At 41.3% G+C, this 19,383-nt stretch overlaps 1 protein-coding gene across 9 annotated transcripts in view; it reads right to left on the reverse strand.

Annotated features, from left to right (window-relative positions):
• Window positions 1-19,383, reverse strand: part of dlgap4b (discs, large (Drosophila) homolog-associated protein 4b) — a 253,303-nt gene that overhangs the window by 37,634 nt on the left and 196,286 nt on the right. For 6 of the 9 annotated variants that reach the window (XM_073953505.1, XM_073953503.1, XM_073953506.1 and 3 more), the window contains 3 exons: window positions 7,962-8,435; window positions 5,806-6,581; window positions 3,807-4,033 (listed from right to left, as the gene is read on the reverse strand). In XM_073953505.1, coding sequence (XP_073809606.1) covers window positions 3,807-4,033; window positions 5,806-6,581; window positions 7,962-8,367 — 1,409 coding nt within the window. In that variant the 5' untranslated portion in view covers window positions 8,368-8,435. Of the gene's footprint in view, window positions 1-583; window positions 683-3,806; window positions 4,034-5,805; window positions 6,582-7,961; window positions 8,436-19,383 lie in introns of all 9 variants that reach the window. The other 3 variants (XM_073953500.1, XM_073953499.1, XM_073953498.1) reach the window with 1 other exon arrangement.

Genomic DNA, 19,383 nt, shown 5'->3' on the forward strand with positions numbered 1-19,383 from the left:
ATGTAAAATAGAGATTGAAAACCTCTGATCTACCACACAAAAAGCAAATGGAAATGGTGAAGCCATAACAAAAACTGCTAAAGAAACTTTTATTATGAAATGTAACATTTTTCTAGTTTTGTTTACAAAATGATCATCCATCCATCCATCTATAATGGTGTTTTTACTGATCTGAGATCTAAAAACTGCAGCTCTAAATCAGTTCCTAAAAACATAACTCCTTCAAACAGGTCAACACTCTCAAGTCCAGTTCCCATTCATCACCATTCAGAACCATTGAAGCGGTTTGGGTGAGAATCAGCAGAGCTCACAAACTCTGAAGAGGCTTTCTGTCTTCCAAATTGACCAAACATAAGATCATATCAAAGCTAGACTTCATCTAGAAAACCTCCTCAGAGTCAAAGACTGAACATCTCAGAGTAGGAGAAGCCGAACACGCCAATTAATCAATGCAGCAGTTTTCAGTCAGCACTCCTAATCTGAGAGGATCTTAATCAAGCAGTGTTGTTGCCATGTCTCCGTCTGTTCGAGCGAGCGAGCGGTCAGTGAGGATAAATCTGCAGGCTCTCCTCACTGCACTGACCTGACCGAGCGTCCGATCTGCTGCAGGGTGCTGATGCTGTGGAGGGGAGACCAGAGAGCCTCCAGATCCCCCTGCAGCATGGAGTAATCCAGCAGACGGCTGAGAGGCGGGGCACAGCGTGAGAGAGGGATGAGCTTATGCACAGGAGGAGCTTATATTTTAATAAAGAGCGGGGTGTGTCACTCTCTTACATACAAAGAGGGAGGAGCATATACACACAGGAGGAGGAGCTTATGCAGACAGAGGAGGAGCTTTCATACACAGAGGGAGTACTTTAAACACAGGGTAAGGAGCTTATATGCACAGAGGAGGGGCTTACACTACATAGAGGGAGGAGCTTATACACAGGGTAAGGAGCTAATATACACATGTGAGGGGCTTACACTACATAGAGGGAGGAGCTTAAATACGCAGGGTAGAGGCTTATACTACACAAAGGGAGGAGCTCTATACAGAGGGGAGGGGCTTACACTACATTAAAGGAGGAGCTTATATACACGGAGGAGAGGCTTACACTACACCAAGGGAGGAGCTATACACAGAGGGAGGAATTTTGACACAAGGGAGGGTCTAACACTACATAGAAGGAGGAGCTTAAACACACGGTAAGTAACTTGTACACAGGGGAGGGGCTTACACTACACAAATGGAGGGGCTTATATATTGATAGTAGCTTACACTACACAGAGGGAGGGGCTGACTTACTCAAGGGGAGGAGCTTATACACACAGGGAAAGGACTTTTGACACAGGAGAGGGGCTAAAACTATATAGAGTGAGGGGCTTACATGCACAGTGGGGGAGGGAGCGTCTACACAGGATAAGGAACTTATAGACATAGAGGAGGGGCTTACAATACCTAGAGTGAGGAATTTAAGTACATAGGGGAGGGGCTTACACTACATAGAGAGAGGGGTTTATGTACACTGAGAGGGAGGGGCTTACATACACTGAGAGGGAGGGGCTAATCCTGCACACAAAGGGAGGAACTGAACTAGGCTTATGTAGTTTTAAAGCTACATATAAAATAACTTCTATTTTTATGGTGTAGCATTATCCTGGCAAAGATATTTTTGACACAAAATGTAATTAACCATTATTGAATCATGTGTATATATATATATATATATATATATATATATATATATATATATATATATATATATATATATATATATATATATATATATATATAATATAATATTATATACAACTTTAAATACACTCTAAAAAAACATTTAAAAAAATGTCTGATGGTTAATCATACTAAATGTTTACTATTTTAGGTCCGTTAGGATTACCTAAATCATTTAAATTTGCTAAATGCCAGAATAATGAGAGAATTTCTTTTTGAGAAATTTTTGATTAATTTCTAGACAGTTAAACGTTTACACACATTTCCTTGGTATTCTTTAGCTTTGCTTTTAAACTGTATATCTATGGTCAAATGTTTTGGGTCTCCTTCAACAAGCTTCTCACAATAGTTTGCAGGAATTTTGGCTCATTCCTCCTGACAGAATTGGTGTAACTGAGTCAGATTTGTAGGCTGTCTCGCTCGCACAAGCTTTTTCAACTCTGCCCACACATTTTCTATAGGATTGAGATCAGGGCTTTGTGATGGCCACTCCAAAACAATTACTCTGTTGTCTTTAAAGCACATTTGAACTAGTTTGGCAGTATGCTTCGGGTCATGGTCTGTTTGAAAGACCCATTTGTGGCCAAGTTTTATTTTCCTGGCTGATGTCTTGAGATTTTGCTTCAGTATTTCAACATAATGTTCTTTCATCATGATGCAATCTATGCTGTGAAGTGGAGCAGTCCCTCCTGCAGCAAAACAGCCCCACAACATGATTCTGCCACCCCCATACTTCACAGTTGGGATGGTGTTCCTAGGCTTGTAAGCTTTCCCCTTTGTCAAATGTAACACTGGTCATTATGGCCAAACAGTTCAATCTTAGCTCCATCAGAGCACAGGACATGTCTCCAAACATCAGTCTTTTTCCCAGTGTAATTTAGCAAATTGTAATCTGGCTTTTTTGTTGATTCTGGCTTGTTGATTTTCCCATGTTGTCACACAAGGAAGCAGTGTGTTTGAGGTTTTCCTTAAATATTATTCAACAGCTGTGCGTCCAATTAACTCAAATGTGGTCAATTAGCCAATAAGAAACTTCCAAAGCCTTGACACCATCATCTGAGCTTTATCAGAGGCAGAATAATCTTATTGTGTGTAAACTTGAATTTCAAGAAAAGTTATAACAATTTCTCCAAAAAATCTCTCGTTATTCTGCTATTAAGCAAAACAGAAACACATTTGTGTGTGTATATATATATATATATATATATATATATATATATATATATATACATACATACATACATATATATATATATATATATATATATATATATATATATATATATATATATATATATATATATATATATATATATATATATATATATATATATATATAACCAAAATAAGTATAAATGAAAGGCAGCACAACATAAACAACATTGCAATTTATATGAAACTGTTGTTCTGTATTATACGAGGCTTACATTATATGAGGTAAAGACTTCTTGGAGATATCAGATACCCATTGTATTTGGAAACATGTTTAACAAAGGACTCAAATTAGATGTTGGATAGTCAAACTCATGCACCTTTTTGCAATCAACACATATCCAGTAAAATGTCCCAGATACCTGTGAGAAAAAAATCATAATAGCCTGACAGTGCCAGTGCAGACTTCACTGTAAAACACCAAAGAAAAAGATGTGCCGTGTTTCCATGTGAACAGCAGAAATTCAGTGAGCATCGCGGCATATGGAGAGAAGAGACACTAGCTGTGCTTAATCTAGCACATGAACAGGCACAGCTGGATTCTGATGCATGCATGAGAGAGAAATCAACACAGTTAAACTCCATCCCCAATTCAGACGCCATGAAATAACACAGCTCACGCCTCAGATGGGGGCTCTGGCATCCTGACAGACCACCGCTGAGTGTTTCTGTGTTTGTATCCTAATATATCACCAGCCTTCTGCGCAGAAATGAATTACAGTGACATACAGCATTAACGTTTGCGCTGTATACAGTCCCTCCAGGATTTTTTGAGACTAAAATGATCGATTACGTGGCGAGGTTTTGTAAACCGTGCTCCAAATTTAGCATTTCTTTGATTGCTTTGCTGGGAAAATATACTCAAATACAAACTTACTTTCTTGAGGGGAACTGGTCACTTAGTGATTGCTGTGTTGCGCGTAGGTAGCTCTGCCTCCGCGCTGCGCTTTTGGGTGAGGGTTTGGGACTCCCGTCAGAATCTTCACTATCCTCCAGGTCTGCCATGGCCTTCACATAACTTCCGCTCCGCATCCGTCTACAGGGGATCTCACCCATTGGACCACTTCTGCCCAGAGTCCCTGACCACTCACCGGTGGACGGCATCTGAGCAAACACCAACAGACAAACTTTGTGAATGCATGAAAATCAGTCACGAGGCCTCATTTCTGAATTACTACTCTGGCTGGATTTGATCAAAAGTTAGCTGTATTTGATCCTACATTTAGTGTGAGCATTTAAAAAGGCTGTCGAGAGGCTAAATGGTCTATAACAGGGCTATTGCCCTGAGAAAATTTGTTCTGGCCCTCCAAATAGTGTGACCAAGACATAAAAATAAATTTAGTACAGTCGAAAAACGGCCGCTATAGCTATGAACCCTAGTAGGAAAGAATTCTGGCCCAGATTTGGCATAAAGCTGGCACAGCAGGCATTCATCCGGCACTGGCATACAGCATGTGGGCCAAACATGGCCCGGGTTTGGCAGAGGTGGCACCGTCTTTAAGGCGGCACACAAGATTTGGGCCAGATGAAAAACGTAGTATTTGGCCCAGATTTAAAAATTTGATAAGTGGGCCATGTGAGTTTGGCCAGTCTTGACCCACATTTAAAATACACTAAAATCATTTTTGAGTAAAGAAAAAAAAATTCTACCAATCAGGTCACTTTGAGAAAAAGCGTGCCCATAGTGTGCCTAAAGAGCATCACTCCATGGGTTTATCAATTTCATTGCAATCGTGACACACCAACCTATCTGGCCCAGTTCAGGCCCAGTTATGAGTTATTAACTTGGCTGAGACTTGGCCCAGATATGGTCCGTGTTTGGTTCTTGTCTGGAAGCCAGATTTGGTCCAGTCATGTACCGTAATTCACTGCGGCATGTGGGCCAAGCAAAACCTGATTGTGTGGGCCAGAGCTGGGCCAGAGAAATTTTGCTATGTGGGAAGTGACGTGCGTCTGTTCAATTCAGTATGAGCTGCAGAGGCTGCGCAGAGCGCGAGTCACCATAAGCGACAGCCGAAAACATTTTTATATGTTTTGTAGAAAATGCCTTTTGTACAATGCACTGTAATCATTAATAGAGATGCAACGATTAGCTGATTTCATTATTCCCTGCGCTTTAATTCGTCACAGTTAATTATTCGTAAAGGCTTCTCTAAGCCGCATTTCTGTTGCACGGAAAAGTTATCAAGTTGCCAACTGTGCGCTAGTTTAAAGTTGCAAGTATGTACACTGAGGCTAATACACACGCACACTGGATTAACCATAGCAGCGGCCGTTCCCATATCACGTCTTTTCCGCTTGCAAGTTTGTTATTTCTAATGTAAGAATGACAATATGCGCACACAATCGGAGCAACGCGCTTACCTCTGTCCGAGCGTACGCAGTAGAAAACATCTGACGGTGAGAGTTGTGCGTGCCTTTCATTCATTCATTCATTCATTCATTCATTCATTCATTCATTCATTTTCTTGTCGGCTTAGTCCCTTTATTAATCCGTGGTCACCACAGCGGAATGAACCGCCAACTTATCCAGCAAGTTTTTATGCAGCGGATGCCCTTCCAGCCACAACCCATCTCTGGGAAACATCCACACACACATTCACACACACACTCCTACCCTTCAGACAATTTAGCCTAGCCAATTTACCTGTACCGCATGTGTTTGGACTGTGGGGGAAACCGGAGCACCCGGAGGAAACCTACGCGAACGCAGGGAGAACATGCAAACTCCACACAGAACACCAACTGAGCCGAGGCTCGAACCAGTGACCCAGCAACCCTTTTGCTGCGCCGATCTACTGCGCCACAGCTTCGCCCGCGTGCCTTTCAGTGCAATGTAAACAAAATATATGTTAACTACACTGGATTTTACTCACCCTTCCTCGCACCTGCAGAAAGTGGCAGCCCAGATCCTGCTGGACGGATTTAGACTTCAGCAGGGTGCGATCCAGCGTGGCCGACCCCTTCTGGCACACTTGTCTAGTGGGTCCTAAAGTAAGCGTGGACCAGGGTCCCGCTTTACTAAAGTTCCCATCGAACATCTGCGCTCTCCCTCCTCCGATTCCTCCAGGAGCCGGGAGTGCAGGGAGCGGCTGGTGCTTCAGGTCACTGTTACTCTTTGAGGATTTCAACGTGTGCTCGCTAATAGTGCTGTAGCCCTGCATGTAATATCTAGACGCCACCTGACTATCCGGACCTGGTCCAGATCCCACACCTTGCCGACCTAAAGTCATCATGGCCATGGGGTTTCTATAGTTACTTACATCACTATCTAAGTCGTCAGAACTCCAGTATCCAGACATATTAGATCTGGGCCTTCTCTTGGCCGTTCCTTCGCTCTTCGCTCGATCTTTGCTTTTGCTCCTGTGATGTTTGTCATCGCTGCTTGATGATCTGCTGTTGCGACCGTTCATGTTTGCTTTGATGGCGGAGTTTTCAAGAGACTGGGATTTAGCAAAAAGTTTCTGGACGGAGTGAACTAAGTAGCGGATTTTCCCCGGGCTGTCTGTGCGCTGTTGTTGCTGCTGTTTCGTCGTTGTGACTGCGGTGCTGCGGTGAAACTGTAACGTGCTGAATCCGTCCTGCTGGCCTGGCAACTGCTTCTCAAACTGGTCCAGGAGATTCGGTGGCAACCGGTTCATCTTTCCTGCCCCTATAAATGCCAAAAGAGCAGTAAATTGTTAAAACTTGCTATATCAACCACTGTGATATCAGTTAATTACCAGTTGCTGTATTTGGGGATTCACAACCCTGCTGAAAAAAAACAGCTTAAACCAGCATAGGCTGGTTGGCTGGTTTTAGCTGGTCAACCAGACTGGTTTTACAGGGGTTTTGGCCATTTCCAGGCTGGTCTTAGTTGCTCAGGCAGAAAATGACCAGCTAAAACCAGCTTGACCAGCCTGGTTTAAGCTGGACATAGCTGGTTTTTCATCTCCCAGCCTGACCAGCTAAGATCAGGCTGGGAGATGGCTGGAAACCAGCCTGGAAGTGGCCAAAACTAGAGATTTAAGCGAGACTAAATTTTGAATCCCGGTCCCGCCCGCACCCGCCAGGTTTTAGCCCGAACTCGACCGCTCCCGCTTATATTCAGCATTTGTTGTCCCTCTGCCCGCCCCACCCCGTTTTCTACTTGCCGCGCCCATTCTCGCTAACGGAGGGGGGGGGGTTGGGACAAAACTGGAAACCACCAAACAACAAACAAGCTAAATGCAGCATCATGCTGTCTCTTTCACACATATACATGCGCGTGCGCGCTCGCTCGCTCGGGAGTGAGGAGCTGGGAGCGATATTGTTGAACCGCCCACTCCCATCCAAAATTAAACCAGTTACTGACCGCTCCCGCACTTTATTCGGAAATTTATTCCCGCACTGCAGAAATGTGGTCGGGTCCCGCGGCTGTACTGTGGGAATGCAGACCTCTAGCCAAAACCCCTCTAAAACAAGCCTGGTTGACCAGCTATAACCAGCCACCTAGCCTAGGCTCGTTTAAGCTGGTTTGTTCAGTAGGGAAGTGTTTATTTACAGTTGTGAATTGCAATATGGGATGTTGATCTCTGCTTTGTCCACTTTTGATGTTGATAATTCAACTCTACAGTTTAACAAAGTGACTTTAATTGGCATTTTAGTAGTTTGAGATAATGTAACGTATAATAAATAAACAATATATAGAGAAATAAGTCTGCTAAATAACACAAAGTGTGCGGTAGGTTTATTATAAAGTTATTGCAGTGTAATATACAACACAAACCCAGATAATATAGCACTGCAGACTATTAAAATGTCAATTAAAGTCACAGTGGAAACCCACACCAACACAGGGAGAACATGCAAACTCCACACAGAAACGCCAACTGACCCAGCCGGGACTCAATCAGCGACCTTCTTCTTGTGAAGCCACAGTGCTAACCACTGAGCAACCATGTCACCGTAATGTAATATTGTTCAGTTTTAAATATTGCTATTGTAAAAAAGAGGTATGCAAGTATACTTGAATTCAATTCAATTGAACATTATTCAGCATGAAATACTTAACCAGATATAGTTGCGGATCCGCTGGTGATCATGGCGGTCCGTCCCACTCCGAGACCCATTCCCATGGACATAGAGGTGCCCATGGTGCCAGTGCTGATTCCTCCGATGCTGTCGGCTCCCGAGGGCCCGAACTCACCCTGGTCAAAGTGTGAGTTGTAGTGGATCCTGGGGAAGGTGCTGCTAGAGGACAGCTGGTTGTTGAGGGGCATCAAGCAGTCGGGCGGCAGGCCTCCGGGTCCCGGGGCCGGGGAGAAATGGTGAGGGTCAAGCGCTCCGTAATGATCCATTGCTGACGGTAAGAGGTATGGCGTGTGGGATGGCGGGTACACAGAGCCCAGGTGAGCGGGAGAGCGAGGCGGCTCGCAGTCGGACAGGTGACGGGTGCGCTGGGGGGTGAAGGCTTTCATGGCAGAATGGGGGAACGCCCCCCCACCCTAAACCTGGAGCATGAGCCCGCCGGGGAGAAACAGAAACCCTGCAGACAAACAACAGAAAAGTGGATATAGTAATGGACAAATGGTTAACCTATGGCTCAAAAATGACCCCTAAACAAGCAAACAAACACATCCTCAACACTTAGGCCGTACTCACACTAGGTACAGTTGCCTCGAACCGGGCCAAAGCACGCTTGTCCCCCCTCCCATCTCCCCCGATGGCCCGCGCTCACACCACAAACGGGCTTCGGCACGCTTACATCATCGCTGCTGCGCTGTTCTGTGAGAAGCGCTCTCTCACCCAGCAGCACAGTGGAGATTTCTCTAGTTATATCGTTTCAGTCGTTTGATATGACGTCAAATATTTCGCCAAACAGTCCTTAGAGATGCGGGGGCACGCAGTCAGATATTTCGCCGAACAGATCCGCCACTTTTGGCGCTCATAAACAATCATAAAGCCCTCGTGCTGCAGGAATGAGGAGGTCTGCTGAAGGCGCGCAGCTGTCATGCAGTGAAGGGTTTGCGTCTTTAATAAACTACGGCAGTTTGCGTTGACTGAACAGTAAGAATTATTAATAAATCCATATGAAACAATGCCTTAAAAGTCACGTCTCGCTTTCAGTTTCGGGCTTTGGCGCGTTTTGTACTCACACACAAGCGTACCGCGCCAAAGCCCAAGTGAACCGGGCTCAGGCACACCTCTTCCAACCGGGCCAGGGCCGGCCAAGTGAACCGTGCTTGAGCCCGATTCAGCGCACTCACACTTCTCAAACGATCTGGGAAACGGGCCTGGGCACGGTACGGATGGCATAGTGTAAGTAGGCCCTTATTTCTCTTTTGTGCCTTTAAAGGTCCCGGGAAGTACTTTAAAATGTTTAATTTTTACATTTTTTTTAAATGTTTGATGTAATCTCAACTGAAACATGAAGAGAGGGTGGGACTAAGAGTAGCCCCTCCCCTTTTTTAACTGTTATTGACTGTCAACATTCTTTAAAACATCTTCTTTTGTTTAACAAATTCTTGTTCAGCAAATTACTGTACTGTTAAAATCCCCACACAGAATTCATGGAAAGTCCCACAATGCTCTTTCTTCACGCGAGGGAACCAATAATCAGTGAGTCAAACATGCATGGTGCATTGCCGGTTTCCTACCTGACATATATCGAGCGAAACACACATCTACACACACACACACACACACACATTACACACAGACAGATGAACACAAACCACATCTACAGCATTGTCAGGATCTTCCTTCAACTAAATCAAAGTAAGAAAAGCATTTGTTTGCAGTGCACGCCAGGCCTGAGCTCACAGATGGGGGCTTCATGTTGGTAAATCGGATTGAAGTGCTTGATGCATAGACCGGCATCACCTGCTCAAAACTCCTGCAAATTCTCCCTTCAGGAGAGCGAAAGAGCAGCGAGAGACAGACAAACAGAGAGAAAAGTGGAGAAACGAGACGGCTGAAGCAGATCTGCACATCAGCAGGACACGCAAACAACAACACCACCACAGAAGAGGAGACGCGCAGACACTGCCATTACTTCAGCTCTGAGGAGACAAAAACAACCACAGGAGCCTGCAGATCGACACAGGTGACCGAGCATTCAAGAAAAACTCATTAAATCTCAAAAGACAACAGCAAAAATCAGCTCAGCATCAAAACACGAGCTGCTACTGCGAAATACACAAGATTAAACTGCAAAAAAAGGTCAACTAAAATCTTGTTGCACAGATTAATCACAGATGAGACGTCAAATCAGATATACTCTAAAGTATTTACCTATATATTACTTGTATAAAAAGAGACATCCCAAGAGGTTTTCCTGGTAAAATAAAGGTTAAAAAAAATATATATATATATATGTGTGTGTGTGTGTGTGTGTTTCTAGATATAATAAGATCAAGCAGCTTCAAACACTTAATACACTTCTCTGAACGTACACACTCACTGGCCACTTTTTTAGGTACATCAGTCCATCTGCAACTGTACATTTCTAATCAGCCAATCACAAGGCGGCAACATACATTTAGGGGGCCCCCAGAGACAAAATAAAGCGCCCGCGACTCCCCCATCCCCCCTCACTTTCATCCTCGGTCACCCCCACACCACTACTCTTCACTCTTATCAGTGAATCCAACCCCCCCAAACCCTATGCTCTTCGCTTTCATCCACGATACACCCATAACCCCCCACTCACCACCCCCACCCCCGGTCTTCACTTTCATTTGCGATACACCCCCAGCACCCCCCCCCACCCCTGGTCTTCACTTTCTTCCGCGATACATCCCCCAACCAACCCCCAACCACCCACCATCCCTCCATCCCCAACCCATCCCGGTCTTTACTTTCATCAGCGATCATCCCCCAACCGCCCCCACCCTGCTCTTCACTTTCAATATTACCCCCTACCCCACACTGCTGCACTTCATTTTTGTCCTCAATCACCTACCCCGCCCGCTCTTCACTTTCATCCGTGACCACTCACCACTACCCCCCCCCCCCCACCTCCAAAAAAACCCTGGTCAGGGGGCCCGAGACGCACCTGTCAACGCCACACCCTACACAGCCTAAAGCACCATGTCATAAAGCGTAAATCATCTCAGACTGGTTTCTTAAACATGACAATGAGCTCACTGTACTCAAATGGCCTCCACAGTCACCAGATCTCAATCCAATAGAGCAATCCAATAGTGGTGGAACAGGAGATTGGCATCATGGATGTGCAGCCGACAAATCTGCAGTGATGCTATCAGGTCAATATGGAGCAAAATCTCTGAGGAATATTTCCAGTACCTTGTTGAATCTCTGCCATGAAGGATTAAGGCAGTTCTGAAGGCAAAAGGGGGTCCAACCCGGGACTATTCAGGTGTACCTAATAAAGTGGCCGGTGAGTTTAGTAAGTAGTCGGGTGAAAGTTTGACCAAATAGTCAAAAGTGAAAAGTAAAAACTGCAATATGAAGAACTCATTCAACGATGTATTGAATGCATTATAGATTATTGCCATGAGAAGAAAAAAGTGTGCATGAAGATAATAAACACACTGTTCAAACACTAAATCTCATCTCCTGTTTCTTTTCTTGTGAAGTGAGCTGAACGATGACCTGTGCTTTCGTGATCATGTGTTTCTCCATCTGCTCCAGTGTAATAAACTCTGAGTGAGCGTGATGCGGCTGTCAAACACAGACACACACACCGCTGTTCACTGGAGAATTACAGTAAAGCAGCATCTACACACACACACTTAGTGTGAATGTTTAACTCCAGTGTACAGGCCAGATTTACCAGACTTGTTGGTTGAGCTTCACCATCTGCTGCGGAGTGTGTTTAGCACAGGTGGGCTCTAAGACACGCACAGCGCACACACACTCGTTATACTGAAAACATGCGGATCACTCATTCTGACAGCAGGGGGTGCCAACAGGCTACACATTCAGCTGGATCACTAAAGTCAAACACAAAGAATTAATGAAGCCAAGAGTCACACATGTAATAAAGGAACAGTTCACCTACACTGAAACATGACTTTTTGGTGGGGTAAAATCTAATAAACTTGCTGCCATCGCTTTTACATTTGAATATTCAAGGATAACCAGCATTTCCAAAGTGAAATATTTACACATTTACTCAATGTAATAAATAAAACGAGTGGAAAAAGCTAATATTATTATTCATTGACTTGTAATATGTGCATTTTTTTAACATTTGTTTGATGTGGTAAAATCGAATTAACTTACTATCATAATTTCTAAATCGTAATATTAACAGTCCAAAGTGTTTCCTAAATTTTCTAAGTGAAATATTGAATATCTACACATTTACTTGATGCAATAATTTAAACAAGTGGAAAGAGTTAAATATTAATGTTCATTCACTTTTTAACGATTAAATGTGGACATTTTAACTATTTAATATGTACATTTTTAAAATTTTTTTTTGCTCTGGTAAAATCTAATAAACTTTCGATCATCATTTTTAAATTGTAATCTTAAATTCCAAGCAGCAGCACGGTGGCGCAGTGGCTAGCTCAATCGCTTCTAAGCAAGAAGGTCGCTGGTTCCAGTCCCGTCTGGGCCAGTTGGTGTTTCTGTGTGGAGTTTGCATGTTCCCTCCATGTTGGCGTGGGTTTCCTATGGGTGCTCCGGTTTGCCTCACAGTCCAAACACGTGTGCAATAGGGCAACTGATGAACTATATTAGCCGTAGTGTATGTGTGTAAAATGAGAGTGTTTGGGTGTTTCCCAGTACTGGAAGGGCAAGAAAATGAATGAATGAATGAATGAAAATGTAATGAATTTACTGTCATTATTTTTAAATTATAATATTAAAGATCATACACAGAGATGGGTTGCAGCTGGAAGGACATCCGCTGCGTAAAACGTGCTGGATAAGTTGGTGGTTCATTCCGCTGTGGCGACCCCAGATTGATAGAGGGACTAAGCCGAAAAGAAAATTAATGAATGAATGAATATTAAAGGTCAAGGATAACAATTTCCGAAGTTAAATATTTAATATTTACACATTCACTTGATATAATAAAAGGAAATGAGTGTAAAGAGTTCAATATTAATATTTATTTACTAATACGTAATGTATTAAACATGTTTTGGTGTGGTAAAGTTTAATAAATCAACAGAAATTTCTAAATTTTAATATTAATTTTTAACGATAACTACAATTTCATAAGTCAAATATTTATTATTTACTTGATTTAATAAATGAAAGGAGTGGAAAGAGAAAAATATTAATGTTCAATTATTCATTAATATTCATTAATATTCATTTACTTGTAATATTTAAATATTTTCTAATTGTTGCAAATCAAGTAATTACAAAATTTTCATTCTCTGCCTATTTTTTTTTACATGTGTCAGGCCTAACAGGGTTAAGTAAATGTTACTATGTCATTCATTCATTCATTTTCTTTTCGGCTTAGTCCCTTAATTAATCGCCACAGCGGAAAGAACCGCCAACTTTTCCAGCATATGTTTTACGCAGCGGATGCCCTTCCAGCTGCAACCCATCTTTGGGAAACATCCCCACACTCTCATTCACACACATACACTACGGCCAATTTTGCTTACCCAATTCCCCTATAGTGCATGTATTTGGACTATGTGGGAAACCAGAGCACCCGGAGGACACCAACACCAACAAGGGGAGAACATGCAAACTCCACACAGAAACGCCAACTGACCCAGTTGGGGCTTGAACCAGCGACCTTCTTGCTGTGAGATGATCGTGCTACCCACTGCGCCACAGTGACGCCCGTATATCAACATGCTCGGGATGAGGATCACTCGGACCCTAAACACATTGCAGTAACCCTAGATGTGTTTACACTCACGTTATCTTCAAGTTATTCAAATCGTTATATAATAAAGTGTCTGACTCAGTGTGTCTGAAATGCTGAAGGACGCTTTGCTTCATCATGTTGGACGTGAACAAGCAGGGTTTTGCTGAACAGAAAGCACTTTTTACACAGATCCTGATTACAGGTTGGGTAAATGACCCCGAAAACAGAAACACACACACACCTCCATCATCATCATCATCATCTGAAAGCATCAATTTGCCAAACTGAGGAAACCATCTGTTCACTTTACACACACACACACACACACACACACAAACACAAACACACACACACACACACACACACACACACACACACACACACACACACACACACACACACACACACACACACACACACACACACACACACACACAMACACACACACACACACACACACACACACACACACACACACACACACACACACACACACACACACACACACACACACACACACACACACACACACACACTGGTGTCAGGTATTGGTCAGAAACAAACGTATCCTCTCTCTCCTTAATGAAACAGATCAGATCTGCTGTTTTATATACATTTACATGCACAATCAAGACCGCCGCCAGCGATAATTAAGCGTCCAGAGTCGCTCTGCTGAAGTGAGAGAGCGAGTGAGCAGTAACCTGTGCTGCTGTGGAGACACACACTCATTAACACACAGATCTGAGCAGTGTGTGGCGGCTGTAGGAACACAGTGTCAGAGACGGTCAAATCTGTTATTAGCTCATTATCTACTTCAAGTCAAGCTTTTCCCGCACGCGGACTAGAAATGTGTGTGTGTGTGTGTCCTAATAACAAGGTTTTCCTTCTGCTCTGTGGCAGGAGTTTGATGGACTGTGACTGCTTCAGTTAAAAAGAGGAATAAATAAATGCTGCGTGTCTAATTTGTCTTTTAATGTTCAAGCAAAATGTCAAAATCAGCGTGAAATCCTTTAATTGCAGCATCTGTGTGTGTGTGTGTGTAAGTACTAATGCTTGTGTTTGTGCGCTATTGTATGTGTGTATTGTTGCATATGCATGTGCCTGTGTATATACACTAACTGGCCACTTTATTAGGTACACCTTACTAGTATCTGGTTGGACCCCCTTTTGCCTTCAGAACTGCATTAATCCTTCATGGCAGAGATTCAACAAGATACTGGAAATATTCCTCAGAGATTTTGCTCCATATTGACATGATAGCATCACACAGTTGCTGCCGATTTCTCGGCTGCACTTCCATGATGTGAATCTCCCGTTCCACCATTCCAAAGGTGCTCTATTGGATTGAGTTCTGGTGACTGTGGAGGCCATTCGAGTACAGTGAACTCATCGTCATGTTCAAAAGACACGATTGACACGAGGCTCAGTACTAATGGGCCCAAATTGTGCCAAGAAAATCTCCCCCACACCTTCACACCACCACCCCCAGCCTAAACCGCTGATATAAGGCAGGATGGATCCATGCTTTCATGTTGTTGATGGCAAATTCTGCCCCGAGCATCTGAATGTGTCAGCAGAAATGGAGACTCATCAGAGCAGCAACGTTTCTCCAATCTTCTATTGTCCAGTTTTGGTGAGCCTGTGTGAATTGTAGCCTCAGTTTCCTGTTCTTAGCTGACAGGAGCGGCACCCGGTGTGCTCTTCTGCTGCTGTAGCCCATCCGCCTCAAGGTTGGACGTGTCGTGTGTTCAGAGATGCTCTTCTGCAGAGCTCGGTTGTAACGAGTGCTTATTTCAGTTACTGTTGCCTTTCTATAGAAAGTAAAAGTATCTGTTGTAAATATTACTCAAAGTATGAGCAAGAAGTAAACCTTTCAAAAGTACTCAAGAGTAGTGAAGTATTGCGCTGTGAAAAGCTGATGTGTGTACATGTCATTTGTGTATATGTGTAAACGTAACATTCTGTAGTGCATTTAGTTATTGCCCAGCAGGCACACAATGTCATCAGACGTTAATATTAGGTTTGATTAAGGTTGTGATGTCAGGTGACCAAAATTAATGTCTAGCCAGCGTCTAAGGACTATGTTATTTTGATGTCCAATAATGACGTCAAATGACGTTGATATTTAATTGAATTTAGTTTGTGTTAGAAAACGTCGAGCCAACATCTTAAACCAACATCATATTAACGTTAAATAATGACATTTATTCATCAAGTATGGCAACCAAAATCTAACATCTGAAAGACGTCATAGTGGCAACATCCACATGATGTTAAGCTGTAACATCATTAGACGTTGATTTTTGGTTGATTTTAGGTTGGACGTTGGACATTGACGTCAGCCTGACATTGAGTTTTGATGTCAACGTGGTTTTCATTTCCAAACAAAATCTCAACAGTGTCTAGGTCAATGCGTGTAAAGATTTTGGATGTCTTCCTGGACACTTTTAATGCTACCAAACAGTTTGCTGCAGTTATAAATCACCCATGACTTGGGGAAGTTCATTATGAGTTGATTTACCTTCGATGTGAGATTCGATTGGACAGGAATCACAGGACTGATTTGTCTAATTCTCATAGACAGGAAAAACTATAGTGACTGCAGGTTGAAGGAAAGTAGTGGAGTAAAAGTACCGATACTGCACTAAAAATGTGCTCAAGGGAAAGTAAAAGTACACATTTTTAAAACTACTCAGTAAATTACAATTCCTCAGAAAAACTACTCAATTACAGTCATTTGAGTATTTGTAATTAGTGACTCTACACCACTGTTGCATATTTTCTCTTTGTCGGAGCATTCTCTGTAAACTTTAGAGATGGTTGTGCGTGAAAATCCCAGTAGATCAGCAGTTTCTGAAATACTCACAGCAGCCCGTCTGACATCAACAACCATGCCACATTCAAAGTCACTTAAATCCCCTTTTCTTCCCCATTCTGATGCTCGCTTTGAACTGCAGCAGATCGTCTTGACCATGTCTACACGCATAAATGCACTGAGCTGCTGCCATGTGATTGGCTGATTAGAAGTTTGCATTAACCAGCAGTTGGACAGGTGTACCTAATAAAGTGGCCGGTGAGTGCAAGTGTGTGCATGCATGTGTTTGTGTATCTGTGTGTGTGTGTGTATAATATCCCCACAACAAGTATAGTAGTCAATTTAGACCTTGTGGTGACATCTTTTGGTCTCAATGAAGAAAACAGCTTATAAATCAGACAGAACAAGGTATTATGGAAGTATAAAACTCAGATTGTTTGAGTTTAGGGCTAGAGAAAACACCCTCTGTACTGTAGAAACATCATTAGAGCTATGGAGAGTCCCCATAAAGATAGCTGTACAAGTTTGTGTGCGTTAGTGAGTGTGTGTGTGTGCGTGTGTGCGAGAGAGGATTGAGAGAAAGAATATATTTGGAGCTGTGAAATAGGGCAAAAAGCAGCACTGCAGAATGTAATTAGGACAAGGTTATTGTGAGACTTTCTCAGGGACACACAGCGATACCAGCCACATACACACACATAATCCCACACACACACATACAGAGAGATTCACATACACAGAGAAACAACCAGACACACAAACAGAGATACGCACTGAATTCATTCATTCATTCATTTTCTTTTCAGCTTAGTCACTTTATTCATCAGGGGTCGCCACAGCGGAATGAACCGCCAACTTATCCAGCATATGTTTCACGCAGCGGATGCCCTTTCAGCTGCAACCCAGCAATGAGAAACACCCAAACACACTCATTCACACACACACACACACACACACACACACACACACACACACACACACACACACACACACACACATACACTCATACAATACGCCCAATTTAGTTAATCTAATTCCTTTATAGCGCGTGTGTTTGGACTGTGGGGGAAACTGGAGCACCTGGAGGAAACCCACACCAACACGGGGAGAACATGCAAACTCCACACAGAAACGCCAAGCTGAGACTTGAACCAGCGACTTTCTTTTTCTTATTTATTAATTATTATTAAGCAAGTTTTCTTGTACAAGTAAAATCCAAAGACAAGCACTAGTAAACAAACAAACAAACAAACAAACTCAAATCTCACACCGAGTGATTAATTGGCTATGAGAAAGCTGCAATACTAAAGTAAAAGTGATGCTAACTGATGCAAGAGGAACAACAGCAAACAAAAACAGGTTGAAAAGAAAATATATCAAGCCCAAAAATATAATCCTGCATTGCACCATTCATCATGTTCTTGATTTGTTAGCAGAAACCTCTTCACACTGAAAGCCAAACTGTCCGAAAACACACCGATTTACTGTCAAACTAAACACATGCCTACTTTTAATTAGCTGGAGCTCAGTCTGAATTACTAACAATTTACAAAAAGAGCCGAACGAAGATCATCTTCTTTGAGCAGCTGAACAAAAAGCTGATTTATTACTCAAGTGTTTAATGATGTAATCCGATACAAGGTCAAAGCAATTATTTCATTGAGATAATAATGAGCTCTCTCACAGAGGCCGTGTTTGCATAACGTGCTCGCTGTGGAAATGAAGAAGGAGCTTCTGAATTTTAAAGTTGAAATTTACAATTTTAATGCCAACGGTGTGCGGTGGAGCGTTTGACATCAGCCGAAAACACAAGGTGAACGCAGAGGACGAGAGAAGGAGCTTTACACTTAGAGAAGGTAACAGTTGATACAATGCAGAAAATGATTTAAACGCTTCATAATTTTGTGTCATTTTTTAATAGTGTTATCTAAATGCACTGAAACTAGTATACATTTACTCGATCAGCAATGCACTAAGATATTTAAAACTGCTACAAAGAGGAACAGTTAGTTTTAAAATAAAATAAAATAAAATAAAATAAAAAAAAATAAAATAAAATAAAATAAAATAAAGAAAAACTAAATAAAATAAAATAACATTAAAATTTTAATTAAATTAAATAAGATAATAAAATAAAATAAACTAACAACTAATGAATTATTCAAATTAAATAATTTAGATATTTAAAACTTTAGATATTTTTATACATAATAATTTTATATATAATAATTTAGATATTTTAATAAACAATTAAATATACAAATACATTTCTAAAAATAAATTAAATTAAATTAAAACTATTTAACAAACAACTAAAATTAAAATTAAAATATAATTAAATAAAATTAAGTTAAATTAAATTAACTATTAAATTAAATTAACGAACAAAAAATGAATGAATTAATTAATACATTTTTTGTTTGTTAATTTAATTTTATATTTAATTAACTCTTTTTATTTAATTAACTGCTAAAAAGAGCATCAATCAAATATACAACTATTTTTGTAAATAAAATAAACTGAAATAAAATAGAATTAAATATTAAATAAAATTAAATAAAATTAACAAATAAATAAATAAATGTATTAATAAATTTAGATATTTAAAACTGCTAAAAAGATGAACAATTAAATATCCAATTATATTTCTAAAAAATAAATTAAATTAAATTAAATTTAAAAAACAAGTTAACTAACAAATAAATAAAAATATTTTTATTAATAAAAATTTTAATTAAAATTTATTAAAATATAATAATAATAATGATAATAATAATAATAATAATAATAATAATAATAATAATAATAATAATATGCCAATGGGGTCAAAAAAGATAATTAAAATCAGTTCACAAAAAATGTAATCAGTTC

Source organism: Danio rerio, chromosome 6, assembly GCF_049306965.1.
Source record: "Danio rerio strain Tuebingen ecotype United States chromosome 6, GRCz12tu, whole genome shotgun sequence".
NCBI lineage: Eukaryota > Metazoa > Chordata > Actinopteri > Cypriniformes > Danionidae > Danio > Danio rerio.